General features: G+C 41.9%; 2 protein-coding genes across 2 annotated transcripts; one reads left to right on the top strand and one right to left on the bottom strand.

Moving 5' to 3' along the window:
* Positions 1-3,144: 3,144 nt before the first annotated feature.
* On the top strand, positions 3,145-7,101 carry LOC103417751 (uncharacterized). The gene is made up of 3 exons (XM_029106327.2): positions 3,145-3,953; positions 4,176-5,091; positions 5,194-7,101. Exons 1-3 carry the CDS (start codon positions 3,145-3,147, stop codon positions 7,099-7,101), a joined length of 3,633 nt encoding a protein of 1,210 aa, XP_028962160.2.
* Positions 7,102-8,092: 991 nt separating this feature from the next.
* On the bottom strand, positions 8,093-10,507 carry LOC103426386 (heat shock cognate 70 kDa protein-like). The gene is made up of 2 exons (XM_008364480.4): positions 10,072-10,507; positions 8,093-9,586 (listed from the first exon to the last, which is right to left on the bottom strand). Exons 1-2 carry the CDS (start codon positions 10,415-10,417, stop codon positions 8,223-8,225), a joined length of 1,710 nt encoding a protein of 569 aa, XP_008362702.4. The 5' UTR covers positions 10,418-10,507; the 3' UTR covers positions 8,093-8,222.
* Positions 10,508-19,326: the final 8,819 nt, after the last annotated feature.

Below are 19,326 nucleotides of genomic sequence, written 5' to 3'. Positions count from 1 at the left end.
CGCCCCTCTAATTCTTCTAAACTTGCACAAAAACCTGCAATCCCGTTTGCTGCTGCCAGAAGTTGCACGGCCGGCCCTGAAAATTTGGGACCCTAGGCGAGCCTTCGAAGTTGGGCCCTAAAATTCTCTGATCTCTGGTTCTTTGTATATTGATTTGTATAAAAAAGAATTCGCTAAATACATAAAAAGTTCTATTTTCATATCAAATATCATTAAAAATTAATGTCAAAAGAAGATAAATATACAAACATTATTTAAACATTACACGATTCACGTTTTTAGACACAAATGTACTAAATGTTTGCAATAAAGAGTTTAAGATTAAGAGTGAAGAACAATAAAACTTGATGATCAAGAGAGTAAATAACAACAAAACTTGATTGATGAGTATAATAAATTCAATACCAATTGTTTCTCTTGTGTTTTTTTCCTTCTAAAATCAACATCACACTAACGAATTGAATATTAAAATAATCCATTGAATAAAAAGTTATTGAAAAAAAAAATATAAAATTCAAAGTTTTGATTACCTTAAAGTACAATCTTTAAGCCCATATGATAGTTGATATGATAGTTGGTTTAAACATTCAATAGAAATGGAGAGAATGAGAAGTTGAAAGAAAAAAAATTGCAAAGAGACTTGAGTTATATAACTTTATATTTATTTGGACAGATGGATTGGCAGTAAATTTGAAAAACAAGAAAAATCAAGAAAAATCTAGTGACTGAAAGGCAGCTTTGTGTTTCGAACTCAACACCTCAAAGAAAAATGAAGCCGATATTTCCACTACACTAGCAAATAAATTATGATATTTTTTACTTTTTTTGTAGTTATATGTTAATTACAGGATATAAATTTTTTTTGAGGGTCCTTCCGAAATGGGACCCTAGAAGGGCGCCTACTTGGGTTACCCACAGGGTCGGGTCTGAGAAGTTGCTCCGGTCTTGGTGATGTAAAACTGTATAAGTTGCAAATTTTGCAACTCACCGGAAAGGGTAGGTAAAGATGCATAATTGCAAATCAACACATTTTCTCTCCCCCGTGAGAGTCCTCCTGAGTGAGTGTCTTTTCTCTCCTCTGTGGGAGTGTCCGGTTCTCGGCTTTCCTGTTCGTGGGCTTCTTCCTTTTTTGTTTCCCTATTTTCTGATTTGGTGGTTTTGGCTTGCTCTGATCGGTTACCCTACTTCCGAATTCGGTGTCGGTTGGAGTGCTTTTCCTCTTGGTCGTGGTTGCTTGCTTAGGTTGGGGGCGAGTAGCTTGGGGCTCTGGGAGATGCGGTACCCCTTTTGGGTCCCATTTCGGCTCGCCTTAACTAGGTTTCTGATCTGGTGGGTGGGGTGGCCTTTATTGCAATACTGCATTGGGAAGGTTGAAGCACAGAGGTTTGGTAAAATGATTAATGTCCTTTGCCATTTCAGAGCAGTTATTGCTCTAAGTGTTAGATTACCTGTATTGGTGGTTCACAATCGCGTCTGGATCTATTTCTGGAGAAGAATTGGCTTTACTGGGTTCACGAACAACAGTGGAAGAAACCAACAACAGGATATTATAGCTCAAGGTATACTTCTCACTGTCTTCTTTTTAAGTACCTGGGGTCATACAATGTGTGATGTTCGGGAACATAATCGGGATGGGGTGTCAGAGGAGGTAGCGGATCTGGTGGTGCAACTAGAAGAATCTCTAGAATTAACAACCATGGAAAAAAGGGTTCAGATGGTGGGGGCAGTTCTTTATGATAAGTCGCTGAACAGGTGGGGGATAAGGAATATCTTGCGTTCTGCGTGGAAGGAGTTTGGAGACGTGCAAATCAAATGGGTGAAAGATAACATATTCAGCATTATTGCTCCGGATGAGAGCGCTGCGAGAAAAATCCTCTCTCGGGTCCCGTGGGCGGTGATGAAGAAAAACTTTTCTGTTACAAGGTGGCCCCGGGCTTTAGCGTTGGAGGAAGTTCAGTGGGAACTGGTCCCGTTCTGGGTCCAAATTAGGGGGGTTCCGTTATGTTTTACTTCGGAATCGAATATTAAGAGGTTAGCGATGGAGATTGGGCAATTTGCGGAGCTGGAAGACCCATCTCTGGCTCGAAGGTTTTTGCGCGTCCGAGTGGTGGTTAACACCACTAAACCATTAGTTACGGGCTGTTGGTTGCCAAGGAAGCAGAATCAGGATACCTGGATTGAATTTAGGTATGAAAGACTTCAGGATTTTTGCTATCGTTGTGGTAGAATTGGGCATATGAACACGGAATGCTCCTTTGGTCTGGGAAGGAATGGAGGTGCGGGTTTTGGAGAATGGATTAAAGCAGCTCCGATTCGAGACACAACTGAGAATCTGCGACCTGTGCAATGTAGCCTTAGTGAAAGGAGGCTAGCTGGTATGCCAAGGATGGTCGAAAGGGGAGGAAGGAAGCAGCGCGTGGGGGACACGGTGGCTATGGATAGTGGGGAACCAGAAGATCACAATTTGGGACCCATCAGTATTGCTGAGGTTTGCAGTCCAAGGGAGGTGCAGAGCGGGGGACAAATTGGCGGTTCTAGGGATATGAGTAGGAGGACGAAATCTTTTCATTGGGTTATGGAAAAAAATATGCAAGGTGTCAACAGACAGTTGGTTTTGGGGTATGGTTTTTTAGGCCCACAAACTCTCAATTCAATGGGTTTTCAAAGCCCGCTGGACTTGGGCCCGTCCATTAGGGGTGCTGCAATTAACGACGTTCGTCAAATTGAGGCTGTGATGGGCCATTCCCCACCAACCCTGGGGCCTTCAGCGGAAGTAGGCCAGCAAGAGGATATTGCGGAGCCAGATGCGCATATTACTCATCAGTCAGCTGTGTGCTCTCATATGGCCGATGGGCTTCGCCAGACCGTCAAGAATTCTCCGCCAATCAATTCCAGAGTTGTCGGTAGAAATAAGAGACCGATGGAAATGAAACCAATGGATTTGGCGCTTTCAGCTCAGAAGAAGATTAAGAAGAAAGACAGTGGTGCCTTGCGAAGGGACATTGAGCGTTCCCGGAACCCCAATGGTCACGCGCAGTGCGAGGAAAGAGATAGGGTGCAGGATGGAAGGATTCTGCAGGCTTCGACTGAGGGAGGTTCATTCCAAGGCGGTGGCGGCTGGCCTTCAACAGCCGCAAGGAAGCCATGACTTACCTACTATGGAACTGCCGTGGTCTTGGGTCAGACACGGTAGTTAGGGCCCTTCGTGGGCTGATTCAAAAGCATAGACCCACTATGATCTTTCTGTCTGAGACTAAAATGAAAGATCATAGGCTTGATGGTATTCGAAGGAGATTGGGTTATTCTAATGGTTTTCATGTTCCTCCGGTTGGCAGGGCGGGGGGATTGAGTCTGTGGTGGCAAGATTCGCTCAGGGTTATTGTCGTCTTCTCATCGAAGCATGTCATTGATGTTTGTTATTATCTTGAAGAAGTTGGATCCTGGGTGAGAGGTACTTTTGTTTATGGCACTTCCTATCGTGCCGAAAAGGTGGAGTTTTGGAATTGGCTCCAAAATTCGTTTGGCCCGACGGATATCCCGTGGCTTTGTGGCGGGGATTTTAACGAATTCATGTGGGATTCTGAAAAATCTGGAGGAACCAGTGTTTTGTATAATAGACCTACCTTTCTTAGTAATTTTTTGTCCGCGGCGGAGTTAATGGATCTGGGATTCATAGGGCCTAAGTTCACTTGGCGTGGGATAAGGGCTGGGCATCTGATTGAGGAAAGGTTGGATCGGGTAGCTGTTAATGTTAGGTGGCAGGACCTCTGGCCCAATTCTGTGGTCGTTCATGAATCGGCTATTGGTTCTGATCATTGTCCAGTGGTGGTTCAATCTAAGCCTCCGTTCCGAAAGGGTAAAAGGCCTTTTCGATTTGAGGCTTTCTGGGCTAAGGAGGCAGATTGTCGAGATGTTGTGCAGAATAGTTGGAGTTTGCAAGGCAAGGATAACTGGTTGGATTCGTGGCACCATAAACTCTCGGTCTGTAAGTCTTCTTTGATTAATTGGAGTAGAAACAAGTTTAAGCAGAGAGGGCTGGAGATTGAAGCTTTGATGAATCATCTGGCTAGTCTGCAACTTAACTGGGCGGATAATCTGGAAGAGATCAAGGCTCTAACAACTAGAGTTGACCAATTACGAGAGCAAGAGGAAATGTATTGGTTACAATGATCTAGGGTGAAATGGCTTCGGGAGGGTGATGCGAACACGGCGTTCTTCCATAGTACTACTCTCCAGAGGAGGAGGCTGAACAAGGTGGCCAAATTTAAGGGGGATGACGGGCTTTGGGTGGAGGAGGAGAATCAGGTTTTGGGTATAGTGGAGGATCATTTTCAAGCCTTGTTTACCTCGGCGGGCAGCAGGGATTGGGGTGATACGATTGATTGCATTGTGCCTTTGGTGTCGGACGGGATGAATGCTGAGCTTATTAAACAGGTGTCCGATGAGGAAATTAAGGATGCTGTTTTTCAAATGGGTGGTTTGAAAGCTCCGGGGCCGCATGGTTTCCAAGGTATCTTTTTCCACTCCTACTGGGATATCATATTGGCGGAGGTGAAGGGCTTAGTGGGGGACTTCATGAGGGGGGTGGGCATCTCTAAGCGGATTAACTCTACGCATATTGTGTTGATTCCTAAAGTTGCCAGTCCGGAGTCTGTGGCTCAGTACCGGCCTATCAGCTTGTGTAATTTTTCTTTTAAAATTCTTTCGAAGGTTTTGGCCAATAGATTGAAGCCGCTGCTGCCGGAGTTAATCTCGCTTATGCAGAATGCTTTCGTTTCGGATAGGCAAATCCAAGATAATATTGGGATCGCTCACGAATTGTTCCATTTTCTGAAACTGCGGAAAACTAAGCGAAAGTTTGAATTGGGTATTAAAATTGATATGCATAAGGCATATGATCGGGTTGAATGGGACTTTTTAGAAGCGGTTCTGTTGAAATTGGGCTTTTGTAGGGGCTGGACGAACTTGATTATGAATTGTGTGACTACTGTGGAGTTTGCTGTGTTACTAAATGGGAAACCTGGGCAGCGGTTTACCCCTTCTCGGGGAATCCGGCAGGGTGATCCTCTTTCACCTTATTTGTTTCTCTTAGTTAGTGATGTTCTATCCCGGCTAATCCAGCGAGGTTAGCCTCTGCAAGTCCAGTGTGTATTTTGGCAGAAATGTTCCTCCTCTGTTGCGAACTCAACTTAGTTCCATTCTCGGAATGAATTGGTTTCTGATCCGGGGGATTATCTCGGTCTTCCGGCTATTTGGGGAAGATCTAAAAGACAAAGCCTTGCTTACGTGAAGGGAAGAATGCTTGGAAAAGTTCAGGGATGGAAACAGTCTTCCTTGTCTCTTGCGGGTAAAGAAGTATTAATTAAAGCTGTGCTTCAAGCTATTCCGTCTTACCCTATGAATTTGTTCAAATTCCCGAAGGCTGTGTGTAATGACCTGGACTCTATTGCTGCTCGGTTTTGGTGGGGAGATTCTGCAGACCGAAGGAAGATCCATTGGATGAGTTGGGATCGATTGAGTCGGCCTAAGTGTGATGGAGGTTTAGGATTTCGGAACTTCCAGGATTTTAACGACGCTTTGCTGGTCAAGCAATGTTGGCGGCTTATTCATAATCCCAACTCTTTATGGGCTAGGACTCTTAAGGCCCGTTATTTTCCATACTCCTCCTTCCTTGATGCTAAGCTTGGGAGTCGGGCCTCGTGGGCTTGGGCTAGCCTATTAGTGGGGCGGGATATCCTCAAAGCTGGGGCCCATTGGCAGATTCTGAATGGCAGGGATACTAGGCTGTGGATTGATAGATGGCTGCCTTCACTCCCTCTTGGGCATCCTGTTCCCCGTGGTAATATTCCTGTATCTGTGAATATGAAGGTTTCCTCCCTTATTAGGGAGAGTACCGGATCCTGGGATATAGAATTCTTACACCCTTTCATTTCAGAGGAGGAGATCACTGATATACACGCCATTCATTTGGGATCTCTTTCTTCCTGTGATCGTCTGATTTGGCCTCTGGAGAAAGGGGGCTGTTACTCGGTTAGATCGGGCTATCACTGGCTTCACTCTCGGCGGCTGGGGGTGGGAGCTTCTACCTCTTCTGATGCTTTGTTTTGGAAGGGTGTTTGGAAAATTGATGCTCATCCCAAAATTCGTAACTTTATCTGGAGAGCAATCAATGAGATGTTGTCCACTATGTGTGGGTTATTCCTGAGACGATCGACCTCCTTACCGGTGTATCCAATCTGTAAATCTCAGGAGGAATCGGTAGTTCATATGTTGCTGCTTTGTCCTTGGGTGGCTCCCGTGTGGTTTGGGGGGCAGCTCGGGCTTCGGTTTTCTGGGAGTGGGCCTTCTTCCTTCCTCGATTGGTTCAAGGGTCTTTTTCTTGGGGGACCTTATACTGAGGATAGGTCGAGGATCATCTCGGTTTTTGCCTTTTCTTGTTGGCACATATGGAAGGCTAGGTGCAATTTTGTTTTCAATGCTGTAGCGGTTGTCCCTTCCCAGGTGATGCATGCTATTTCTTTCTCTGTGGCTTCCTTCTGGGAGGCTAAGACTCCATGCTTCCAACGAGTCACTTCTTCTATTGCTGATCTTGGTCTTGCTCCTCGTTGGTGTCCCCCGCCTTATTCCTTCATCAAAATTAATGTGGATGCTAGCTGGTCCCCGGTTGATGGTAAGGCTTGTTTGGCTGCAGTGTTGCGTGATCATGTGGGCCAGTTTGTGGCGGCTCATAAGATCGCTGTTGCGGTGCAGTCGGCGTTGTTTGCGGAGGCTATGGCTATGCTGCGGGGGTGCGAGTTGGCTGCCAAGTTGGGATTTCAAAGGGTTATTACGGAATCGGATTCTTTGGAGGTTGTCTCTTCTTTGCGGGGGGATATTTCCAAGGGCAGATGGGAAGTGTTCCCTATTCTTCAGAATATTTTGAGTGTAGGGGTCTCTTTTCAGGACTGTCGCTGGTCTTGGGTTCCAAGACTGGCCAACCAAGCGGCGGACCTTTTGGCGTCGAGGAAGAATATGGAGATGTGCGATCACTTTTGGGACCGACGTCCCCCATCTTCATTGGTTCACATTCTCGATAAGGATGGCCTTCCATGCCCCCCGTAATCGTTCTGTGCTGTGGCGGTGTGTTGGGTCGGCGTTGTGCCTTTGTGGCAGCGTCTTGTTGGTGTCCTGCATTCTGCCTTCCTGTGTTTTGCTTTGTTCGTCCCTTTGTGGATGTTCCTTGTGTTGTTGGTTGTTGCCCTGGATGTTTTTCCAGTCTTCCAAAAAAAAAAAAAAAAAAGATGCATAATTGCATCTGATTTTGCATCACAAAAGGTAGGCTCCACAAGGGAAAAAGAAGAGAGTGGTTCACGTGGGATGCAAAATACTATTTAAAAAGAAAACAGTTTCCTTTATACATAGGCATAGCATTTTTTTCATTCATCCACCAATTTTTTTCTCTTTCAATTCTCACACAAAACATTTCCTCATTAAACTTTTTCTAGTTTTGCTTCAACCCTTGTGAAATCAACGTCTAAATGAGATGAAATCAATGTTGTCCAAATCTTGAAAAAATTTCATCCAATTGTGCGGAAAAAAAAGTTATGTTAACAAAAAAATCTACATAAAAACGAATAAATACTTACAAATCAAAATTGTCATCTCCTCATTTACATTTATGCAGCGGAGCAAAACAAAATTCACACCTCTGGAAATGTAAAAGTGACTTTGCATCCCACATATACATGGTGTTACTCGTTGCATCCCATTATTTTCTGTATTATTTTTATCTTGTTGATAATTCTTCCGTGTACTTTGAAAAGCACATCATATCTCTTTTCACTTGAGTTTTATTGTCCATAGGAGTCAACACATGACGCATGCATATAAAACATGCTGATCTGTGTTGCCATCTATATACATATTATTTTTGTTTGGGTTTTAGTACTAAAAATCCTATATTATTTTTGTTTTTGGAACTTAAGATGATAAGTTCACCTGCATAAAGAGTTAATGGCAATTAGTTTACTTCATACACAGAAAATGCTCTATTTTTTGTTTTTGGATACTGAAACGTCATGTTAGATCAGCAATGTATAGGGTTAACTATAGCTTTTGCAAAGATTTTAAACTACGATTCACCATTGAATGTAAACATAAGTGCATATAAAACATCCCCATACAAATTTGAAACATGGATAAACCTCAACTTTAGCCTCGTTTTGCTGTAGTTTTATCATTTCCTACATGATCTCAATTCCATCGCAATTTTTTCTGTCACAGTTGATCGAAATCCTTTTCTCTCGACCGGTAGACTTGTCTTCTGCAGAGACAGTTAGGATACCATTGTCATCAATAGCAAAGCAAATAGTGATTTTAGGAACACCAGCAGGAGCTGGAGGTATGCCATCCAGAATAAATTTACCCAACAAGTTATTATCTACGACTGCTGTGCTCTCACCCTCAAAAATGGCTACCGTTCCTTCAGTTTGGAAATCATAGATAGTAGTGTAAGAATCTTTCTTGATCCTCACAGGAATTCTTGTATTTCTAGGAATAATAACTGACATGCGATTATCAATCCCAATCGCCACACCAAGTGACAGAGGGGTGACATCCAAGAGAGCAAAGTTTTGAATCTTCCCAATTAGATCCCCACCACTCAAGACGGCTGCTTGAACGGCTGCACCATATGCTATAGCCTCATCCGGATTGATGGTCTTGCATAGTTTCTTTCCCTTGAACACATTCTGTAATAGTTGCTGCACCTTGGGGATTCTAGATGAGCCACCAGTGAGTACAACATCATGGACTCTGCCTACATCCATTTTAGCATCCATCAAACACTTATGCACAGGTTCCATGCACTTGTCGAATAAATCACTGTTGAGCTGTTCAAATTTGGCACGGGTAATGGTTATATGGAAATCGATACCTTGATGCAAACAATCAATTTCAATGTCTGTGGTCGTCATAAATGAAAGTCTCCTCTTTGCCTTCTCACATTCACTTTTTAACCTTCTAAGAGCTTTGAAGTTTCCACTCATGTCCAACTTATGCTTCCTCTTGAAGTGCTCAACGCAATAATTAACCATTTTGTTATCCAAGTCTTCACCTCCTAGGTGAGTGTCTCCAGCCGTGGCCTGCACTTCAAAGACACCATCACCAATGGTAACTAGTGACATGTCTAAAGTACCACCACCAAAATCAAATATCATCACATTTCTCTTGCCATACCAACCCGCCTTCTTGTCAAGCCCATAAGCAATTGCTGCAGCATTTGGTTCGTTGATGATACGCATCACCTTCAGGCCAGCGCTGATACCTGCACTTTTTGTAGCCTCACGCTGCGAATTATTGAAATAAGCAGGAACTGTAATAACAGCATTTGTCACAGTTGATCCGAGGTAGGCTTCAGCAATCTCTCGCATCTTTGCCAGAACCATGGATGAGATCTCTTCGGCAGAAAACTGCTTCTCTTTGCCTTTTTGAGTAACCACAATCATAGGCTTATCTCCGGAACCTTCAATTACCTTAAATGGCCACAGTTTCATATCACTTTGAACAGAGGCATCACTGCGTCTCCTACCAATTAACCTCTTCGCATCTGCAAAGTCATGCGGATTTTTTATTTTCTAAACAAGTTAAAGAACTTTTAACAAAGAACAATACCAAGGACATACCAGCAATTTTGATGAATCCAAGCATATGATTCAAAAAACAAAATACCATAGGGTAAATTTTGTCAAACATATCATTTTTCACAACTTCTAATGTCAATTCTAAAGTGGATAGTAGTTGCTCTATATTGCTTTAAGTAACAATTCATTCAAAATTGTCTCATCGGTAGTATATTAAAAGTATGGCATATTGCATAATTGTTGCACCCTAGTGAACAGGTATTGATCACTTGTATCAATTATTGCTTGTCCCAAATTTAATTTATGTTGAAAATTTGAACCTCAAGCTCGGCATAACTTCGCAATTGTGTATACAAGTACAACAAATCCAGGATTGAAAGAACCAGGTGACTACAAAACTGAACAAAGAAAATATGTACTCACAACATATTTCATAGAAATATAAGCTTACCAAAAATGGAGTTGCTGGTGTTTCTAATAGCCTGGTGAATTGCTGCTTCACCAACCAGTATTTCGGCATCAGTGAAGGCAACGTGAGATGGAGTGGTCCTGTTACCCTGATCGTTCACTATGATTTCTACATGATCATTCTGCCACACCGCCACACACGAGTAGGTTGTCCCCAGGTCGATCCCGATTGCGTGGCCTTCTTCTCTTGCCATCCTGTGCACGGGAACACGACAAAGAAGAAAAGAAGGGAAGAAAAATGATTGCAGTGAGAGTAATAGGGAGGAACTAGGGAGAGTGAGTCTGGCTAGTTTAGTGGGGAAGAGAAAGTTCAGAGTGGTGTCTATCATAAGTTAGATATATACTTGGGAACGAACGTCATTTATGTTTTGCTTTACTAAATTGTAGTGCAAAAAACCTTGAAATAAAAAAACCTTAGAATGCAATACGTCTCCAAAATTTGTTTTCTGTTGGCTGTTTTAAACTTTTATAGCAAAAAACCTTGGAATGCAATAAGTCTCCAGAAAACCTTGGAATGCAATAAGTCAACCAAAGCACAAATTTTGAAACGTTTAACAGTTAATAGACACGGAAATTTTTTGAAATGTCATATGAATTTATATACATGTTTTAATGCGGACTGTTATTAGCATTCCAAAAATTTTATTCTACATTTCTCACAAATATATTTTTATGTTTGGAGAACAAAATGAGATTTTTGAAGTGTCAATAACAATTCCCTTTTTAATTTGTCATATTAATTAAAATATTAAGCGATTTGTTATATTAAGTTTCCAAAATCATTAATTTGTTATCTCACATTAACCTTGTTAGTTTTTTATCCACAATACATAAGTCATGTGCATCACACATGAACATATGTGCTTCAAAGAAGAAGTAATTATGGGAAACATAGGACACTTTTGGTTTGTCGTTATTTTTCTTTTGAACAATTTTTGGTTCATTATTCTTTTTCTTTTGGATACTTTTTGGTTCATTAAGTTCCAAATTTAAAGAAGCAATGTACAGTGAGTTGTAATCTTCTTCACTAAGCTCCAAATCGAATAAGACTAGATAAAAAAAAAAAGAAGGATGCGATTTGGATTTAATAAAGTAATCTTCTTCATTCAATTACCAAACGGAAAAATTAATCTGTTTCATCGATTTGTTTGAGCTTTTACGATGAGCTTGATCGAGCTCAACGAATTATGTTCATATGTTGATACAAAGCAGATTGGATGCCTGAACGAACTTAATTTTCAAAAGTTGATACAAAATTAAGTCATTAAATTCTTATTTATGAAACATGATTTATAAAATTGACATTTTTTTTACAGAGATTTGGATTAGATTATCAGCAGTTGCTAAATCTTGTCACAGTAGTGTCATGGATCCTAGAGAGCGGTAACATACCCATTTATATTCTCTTGCAACAAACATCTTGGAGTATGAATTCCAACGTACTAAAGAAGAAAAAGAATCCTAATGTTATAATGACTCAAGAAATTTCATGGAACCGAGTAAACATGACACATCAGTTGTTTATCTATGTCAAATTTTTCATTAAACCCATTTCGCGCACTGAGCTGTAGCAAGATTACAGAACTCAACACATATTTCTTTCATAACAAAAACAATCAGCATATCAAAACGATGTTATGATGCATGAAAAGCAAGCAAAAGGAGTGCCTATAAACTGTAACGACCCATCCCCAATCATTATGGTTTTTATCATTTTAAAGTGTGAATTTACGAAAATGCTATTCGAGGCAAAAATGTTGACTTTCGTTGACCACATTGTCGTGTCACGTGAGATCCATTTTATTGGTGTACCCTTGTAGTACTCGTCGTTACGAACGCGTGGGCGCAAGCAGAACCGAATTTGGAGTTACGATGAGGTAATAGGGAGGGACTAGAGAGAGTGAGTCAAGCAAGTTTATTGGGGAAGAGAAAGAGTTCAGAGTGGTGTTTTTCATAAGTTAGATCTAACTTGGGAACGAAGAATCATTTATCTTTTATTTTTATAAAAGTTTTGTGCAAAAAACGTTGGAATGCAAAGTTTCCAAAATTTATTTTCTGTTGCCTATTTTATGCCAAATTATGCACCCAACCAAAGCACAGACGATAAAGATTATCAAAAAAAAAAAAAAAACATAACTGATAAGGATTACTTTATACCTTTACCTTTACTATCTTTTAACTTTACCTTCTTTTTTATTTTTTTTTCTGAGAGAACTTTACAACTTAGTTGCACGTATTGAAAGTGGAAGTAGACTTGCACATAGGAAGCTAGTCTTAGTAGCTAAGTATACTCCTCCGAGAATTCTTCTGTTTCGATGACTTTTTAAGGCAGCTTTGGAAAATTGGGAGAATTCTTCTTCTTTTCCTGACATTCTTAGCAATCTCAACGCTAAAACTTGTTTGTATCATACTTGACTAATTCCGAAACTACTGAGCACCGGTCAACGTTATACCGTCAAGGACCTAAAAGAGTTTCTCTCCAACCAGGAGGCCAATCACAGCGCGACACGTGTCGACATCAGAAGCCAATCATAGTGCGACATATGTCAACATCAGAAGCTAATCACAACACGACACGTGTCAATGTCAGAATGAAACTAGAAACTCTCTTCTATAAATAGAGATCATTCTCTCACAATATTTCCTAATGTCATTTGTACTAAATCATTCACTAGACTAAAGGACAGCTTGAACCTATGTACTTGTGTAAACCCTTCACAATTAATGAGAACTCCTTTACTCTGTGGACGTAGCCAATCTGGGTGAACCACGTGCATCTTGTGTTTGCTTCCCTATCCTTATCCATTTACATACTTATCCACACTAGTGACCGGAGCAATCTAGCGAAGGTCACAAACGTAACATTTTCTGTTGTACCAAAGTCCCCACTGATTTTGTGCATCAACATTTGGCACCGTTTGTGGGAACGACACTTAGTCCCACTCTCTTCAGCTTTGTCAAGCTGGTTTCCACCATACGTACACTCTCTTTTGACCAGGCATCCCTCTCCAACATGGGGAGCGAAGGAAGCCACAACACACATAATGACACCCCTCTTGCACCTAGTGCGAAGCAACGAAAGAAGGAAGGAAAAAAGGTTGCTCTTCAAGCTAAAGTAGATGAGCTAGAAGCTCAGAACAACAAGATAGCAATGAAGAATGAGGTCCTCCAGGAGCAGTATGAGAAGCTCTTTGAGACGCTCCATGAAACTAGGCGTACTCAAACACACGAGCTCGTTGCCCTTGTGGACATTGTGGACACAACCGTCATCTGGGTGCCCTCCAACACGAAGGGTCACCTTCCTTCGACATGGGTATCCCTGATGAAGAGTGAGTTAATCATTAAAACATTGATCAACATGAGATATCTCTCAACCCAGCTGCTTCGACCCGAAGCAGGAGAAGTGAAGGAAGGCCCTTACACAGCTACCATTACCACTAACTTCCTGGTGGTTGATTGCCCAACGATATACAATGTCATCTTCAGACGCACAAGCATCAATGATCTCAAGGCCATGGTATCCACACATATGTTATTGATGAAATTTCCAACCTCCTATGGCAATGGTTACATCAGAGGAGATCAACTTAGTGCACGATCATGTTACAACACTTCGGTCAAGCAACATCACCTGCATGTGCCCAAGGAAACCCTTTCTATACATAACCAAGTCATAAAGACCAGCCCAGACGAAGCCAACTTGGATCTTCATGGTGGCAACAGTCAACTTGACGATTCTCGAGATGACTTTTTCACCTAGCAAGCACAACCCGCTGAAGAGTTGGAGAAGGTCTCTATCTCAAAAGATTATCCGGATCGCATGGTGAAGATTGGTACCACCTTGTCACCACTCATTCGGTTGGCATTAATCTCTTTTTTTTTTGCAAGAGAACACTGAGGTCTTCGCCTAGTCAAACGAGGACATGCCAGGCATCTCTCCCGATATAATCTATCATCGCTTAAGTATTGACCCCAAGACTAAGCCAGTGATACAAAAACGAAGATCTTATGACGCTGAACTGTACGAGGCAATAAAGGCAGAAGTTGAAAAACTCAAAGGCATAGGCTTCTTCTGCGAAGTCAATTATCCAATGTGGGTAGCAAATGTTGTCCTTGTTAAGAAGAATTCGACCAAGGAAAGTCTCCTACTCCAAAAGGTCTTGTGGAGAATGTGTGTCGATTACACCGACCTAAACAAAGGATGCCCGAAGGATAGCTTTTCTCTTCCTCTCATAGACAGACTTATAGACTCTACGGCAGGGTGTGAACTCTTGACCTTCATGGATGCTTACTCAGGATACAACCAAATCCTCATGAACCCTCTGGACCAAGAACACACAGCCTTCACTACTGACAGGGGACTATATTGCTATAAAGTCATGCCCTTCGGCCTAAAGAATGCCGGAGCGACTTATCAGAGACTGGTCAATTCAATGTTCGCCAAACAGATTGGGAAGAGCATGGAAGTTTACGTTGATGATATGCTAGTCAAGAGCAAACATGCTGACCAACATATCACCAACCTATCTGAAACTTTCACCATTCTGAAGAGGTATCGAATGAGGTTGAACCCTAACAAATGTGCCTTCGGCGTAGGCTCTGGCAAATTCTTAGGCTTCATAATAAGCCAACGAGGCATTGAGGCTAATCTCGAGAAGATCAAAGCAATCATCGACATGAAGGAACCGGTAACTTCAAAAGACATCCAGAGCCTTACTGGCAAGGTGGCAGCCTTAACTAGGTTCATCTCTAAGGCCACAGACAGATGTACTCCTTTCTTCAAAGCACTTAATGGAAGTAAGAAGTACATTACATGGACTGATGAATGTGTTAAGGCATTCAAGAACCTCAAAGACTACATGAATAAAGCCCATTTGCTCTCTAAACCTGAGGTTGGTGACACTCTCATTATCTATCTGTCAGTATCGGCTTCAGCAGTAAGTTCCATTCTCATTCGAAATGATGGTAATGTCAAACGGCCTGTCTACTACGCTAGCAAAGCCTTACAAGATGCAGAGACACGATACTCCAACATTGAGAAATTGGCTCTAGCATTGGTTATGTTTGCTCGAAAACTTCGCCCTTACTTCCAAGCACACTCCATCATCGTGCTTACCAATCATCATCTTCGACAAATACTCCAAAGTCCTGACACCTCCGGGCGAATGATTAAATGGGCAATAGCATTGGGTGAGTTTGACATCTCTTACCAACCAAAGCCAGCTGAGAAGGGCCAAGCAGTGGCAGACTTCATCGTCGACTTCACATATCCTGTTGACATTGTTTCTACGCCTAAAGAAGTGGTTTCATTACCCTCGGAAGCTCAGAAAATAGAACCAACAGCCCCAGCATGGAGTCTATATGTTGATGGCTTGTCCAACCAACATGGTTGTAGAGCAAAACTAGTCCTTACGACCCCTGACAAAGTGGCAATGGAGTATGTTCTTCGTTTCAAATTCAAGGCGTCGAACAATGAGGCCGAATATGAAGCCCTTCTAGCAGGCTTACGTTTGGCCAAACACATTGGGGTTAAACGAATTGATATCTTCAGTGACTCCCAATTGGTGGTTAACCAAGTCACCAACAACTTTGACGCTAAGGATAGCTCCATGACAACATATCTGGCACAAACACAATTGTTGCTCAAGCACTTCCACTACCAGATCACCCAAATTCCTCGAGCGGCAAACACAATTTTGGCTCGCCTCGCCTCAACGGTGGAAGACAAGATTGAGAGAAAAATTCAAGTCGAATTGTTGGCAGCACTAAGGACCATGCCTGCGGAAGTATGCAACATACAACAAGGAGATAGTTGGATTACCCTGATTTATAGATTCCTTGCTCATGGCACCCTTCCAAATGACAAAATCCAAGCTAAGCAGATTCGATACAAGGCTACCCATTACTTGATCATTAATGACCAACTCTACAAGTGAGGTTTTAACCTACCATACCTAAGATGCCTTACGCCCACAGAGGCGGAAACTGTCATTCGGGAAATACATGAAGGAGTCTGCAGAGATCATGCTAGATCTCAATCCCTAGCACACAAGGCTTTTCGCCAAGGATATTACTGGTCAACACTCCACCAAGATGCCATTAGAATATCCCGCTCATGTGATAAGTGTCAACACTACGCAACTATTCCTCACTCCCCTCCCGAGCCACTCACTCCTATGATCAGCCCTTGGCCCTTCGCCCAATGGGGACTTGATTTGATCGGCCCAATGCCTGTAGGGAAGGGCAAAGTTCGCTATGCAATCGTTGCAGTTGACTAATTCACAAAGTGGGTCGAAGTAGAACCCTTGGCAACCATTACTGAGGCAAAAATAGAAAACTTCGTATGAAAGAACATCCTTTGCAGATTTGGCATTCCCAATACAATAGTCACTGACAACGGGCGACAGTTCAACAACAATAAGTTCAGGATGTTTTACTCTAAGTTTAACATCAACTTATGTTTTGCCTCCCCAGCTCATCCCCAGTCTAATGGACAAGTTGAAGCCATCAACAAAATAATCAAGCGAACTTTGAAAACCAACTTGGATAAGGCTAAAGGTTATTGGCCAGAATTTGTACCCCAAGTTCTTTGGTCATACCGCACTTCGTATCGAACATCAACAGGAGAAACCCCATTCTCACTTGCCTTTGGAATAGAGGCAATTGTCCCAGTTGAGCTTGAGCAAGCAACGTTCCAAGTCCAAAACTATGTGCAAAGCAAAAATGACAAACAACTTACCCTCAACTTAGATCTAGTCGAGGAACACAGAAACCAGGCTCACTTGAGGAATGTCGCCTACAAGCAGCGCATCTCCAACTACTATGACTCCAGGGTCAAACCTCATTCTTTCAAAGTGGGGGACTTGGTATTGAAGAAAAGATTACTCTGCGACAGAGTTCCGAGTGAATGAACACTTAGTCCAAACTGGAATGGACCGTTTGAAGTTGTTGGCATCAGTCGCCCTGGCTCCTACAAGCTTAGAAGCTCCGATGGCAAGACCCTTGGCCATCGATGGAACGCTGATCACTTGAAGTACTATTACAAGTAAACTCACATTGTACAAGTGTTAAGCTTCAGCCGTTCGGCATCCTATGTAACGAAGACTATTTGGCATGAATTCAATAAATAGGTGATTTAGACAACTCATTCCTAATCCTCCTACATTCCTAGCAATGAAACACTTGGGTTCAAAACTTCAACATGAATGCTTCCAACATGAAACAAGTTCTAAGTATATGTCAACAAGACTATACAAATAAACAAACAGCTTCACAGTATATTCGTTCAATCATACATTCCAACACATTCGTACATAAGCCAACTGTGCTTTGAAAGGGTTCAACATACTTTGTGTCATTCAACACTTGCTACAATGTGCCTAGATACCTTGCCCTTATTCTCGCTAACCAGGTGATGAAATGTGAAGAAGGAACTCATCTTCATGCCACAAACCAGGCAATGAAATATTGAACTCGTACTCTCCTTCATGCCATTAACCAGGTGATGAAATGTACAACCCGTACTCTCCTTCATGCCACCAACCAGGTGATGAAATATACAACCCGTACTCTAATATCATTTGGCAACTTGCCACTCATGCCACCAACCAAGTGAAAAAGGAACTCATCTTCATGCCACCAACCAGGTGATGAAATGTACAACCTGTACTTTCCTTCATGCCACCAACTAGGTGATGAAATGTACAACCCGTACTCTAATATCATTTGGCAACTTGCCATTCATGCCACCAACCAGGTGAAGAAGGAACTCATCCTTGTGCCACCAACCAGGTGATGAAATGTGATGAAAGGTGATGAAGGAACTCACCTTCGTACCACCAACCAAGTGATAGCAACTTACCATTCATTCCACCTACCAGAAGACGATGTTACAACTTGTACATGTGAACTCCTAGCATTCACAAATAATAAAAAACCCTGAAGCTTGACAACTTAACTAGGGGAGCACTTATGCCCAACAAGAGTTATAGTCACCAACAAAGTCTTATTGCAAGCCAACAACAACTTCAGTGTATTGCATACGAAGATCAAGCTATTCAGCCTTCTTGCATCTGCTTCAAACATTTCCCCTCTGTAACAATGCAAACACTACAACTCGTAGAAAGCTTCACACACTATTGATCAAGACAGTGTGAAGCAAAACCAATTTATGGTGCCAACAAGAGCTTCATCAAAGGAGTTCAACCACAATTCTCAAAAGCTTCACACACTCTTGATCAAGATAGTGTGAAGTAAAACCAATTTATGGTGCCAACAAGAGCTTCATCAAAAGAGTTCAACCACAATTCTCAAAAGCTTCACACGCTCTTGATCAAGACAGTGTGAAGCAAAATCAATTTATGGTGCCAACAAGAGCTTCATCAATGAAGAGCAACCACAATTCTCAAAAGTTTCACACATTCTTGATCAAGACAGTGTGAAGCAAAATCAATTTATGGTGCCAACAAGAGCTTTATCAATGGAGGGCAACCACAATTCTCAAAAGCTTCACACACTCTTGATCAAGACATTGTGAAGCAAAACCAATTTATGGTGCCAACAAAAGCTTCATCAAAAGAGTTCAACCACAATTCTTAAAAGCTTCACACACTCTTGATCAAGACAACGTGAAGCAAAACCAATTTATGGTGCCAACAAGAGCTTCATCAAAGGAGTTCAACCACAATTCTCAAAAGCTTCACACTCTCTTGATCAAGATAGTGTGAAGTAAAACCAATTTATGGTGCCAACAAGAGCTTCATCAAAAGAGTTCAACCACAATTCTCAAAAGCTTCACACACTCTTGATCAAGACAGTGTGAAGCAAAATCAATTTATGGTGCCAACAAGAGCTTCATCAATGAAGGGCAACCACAATTCTCAAAAGCTTTACACATTCTTGATCAAGACAGTGTGAAGCAAAATCAATTTATGGTGCCAACAAGAGCTTTATCAATGGAGGGTAACCACAATTCTCAAAAGTTTCACACACTCTTGATCAAGACAGTGTGAAGCAAAACCAATTTATGGTGCCAACAAAAGCTTCATCAAAAGAGTTCAACCACAATTCTTAAAAGCTTCACACACTCTTGATCAAGACAGTGTGAAGCAAAACCAATTTATGGTGCCAACAAGAGCTTCATCAAAGGAGATCAACCACAATTCTCAAAAGCTTCACACACTCTTGATCAAGACAGTGTGAAGCAAAATTAATTTATGGTGCCAACAAGAGCTTCATC

Source organism: Malus domestica, chromosome 01 (assembly GCF_042453785.1).
Source record: "Malus domestica chromosome 01, GDT2T_hap1".
NCBI lineage: Eukaryota > Viridiplantae > Streptophyta > Magnoliopsida > Rosales > Rosaceae > Malus > Malus domestica.
Note: the sequence above shows the minus strand (reverse complement) of the source record. Positions and strands in the feature narration are given on the sequence as shown.

Excerpts from the sequence above, each read along its gene's own strand:
- LOC103417751 (XM_029106327.2), top strand. The coding sequence starts at position 3,145 with ATGACTTACCTACTATGGAACTGCCGTGGTCTTGGGTCAGACACGGTA. Across the intron at positions 3,954-4,175 it reads TTGCAAGGCAAGGATAACTG|GGTGAAATGGCTTCGGGAGG; the intron begins GTTGGATTCGTG and ends ACAATGATCTAG. Across the intron at positions 5,092-5,193 it reads CACCTTATTTGTTTCTCTTA|TTCCATTCTCGGAATGAATT; the intron begins GTTAGTGATGTT and ends AACTCAACTTAG.
- LOC103426386 (XM_008364480.4), bottom strand. The coding sequence starts at position 10,417 with ATGATAGACACCACTCTGAACTTTCTCTTCCCCACTAAACTAGCCAGA. Across the intron at positions 9,587-10,071 it reads CACCAGCAACTCCATTTTTG|ATGCGAAGAGGTTAATTGGT; the intron begins GTAAGCTTATAT and ends ATGACTTTGCAG.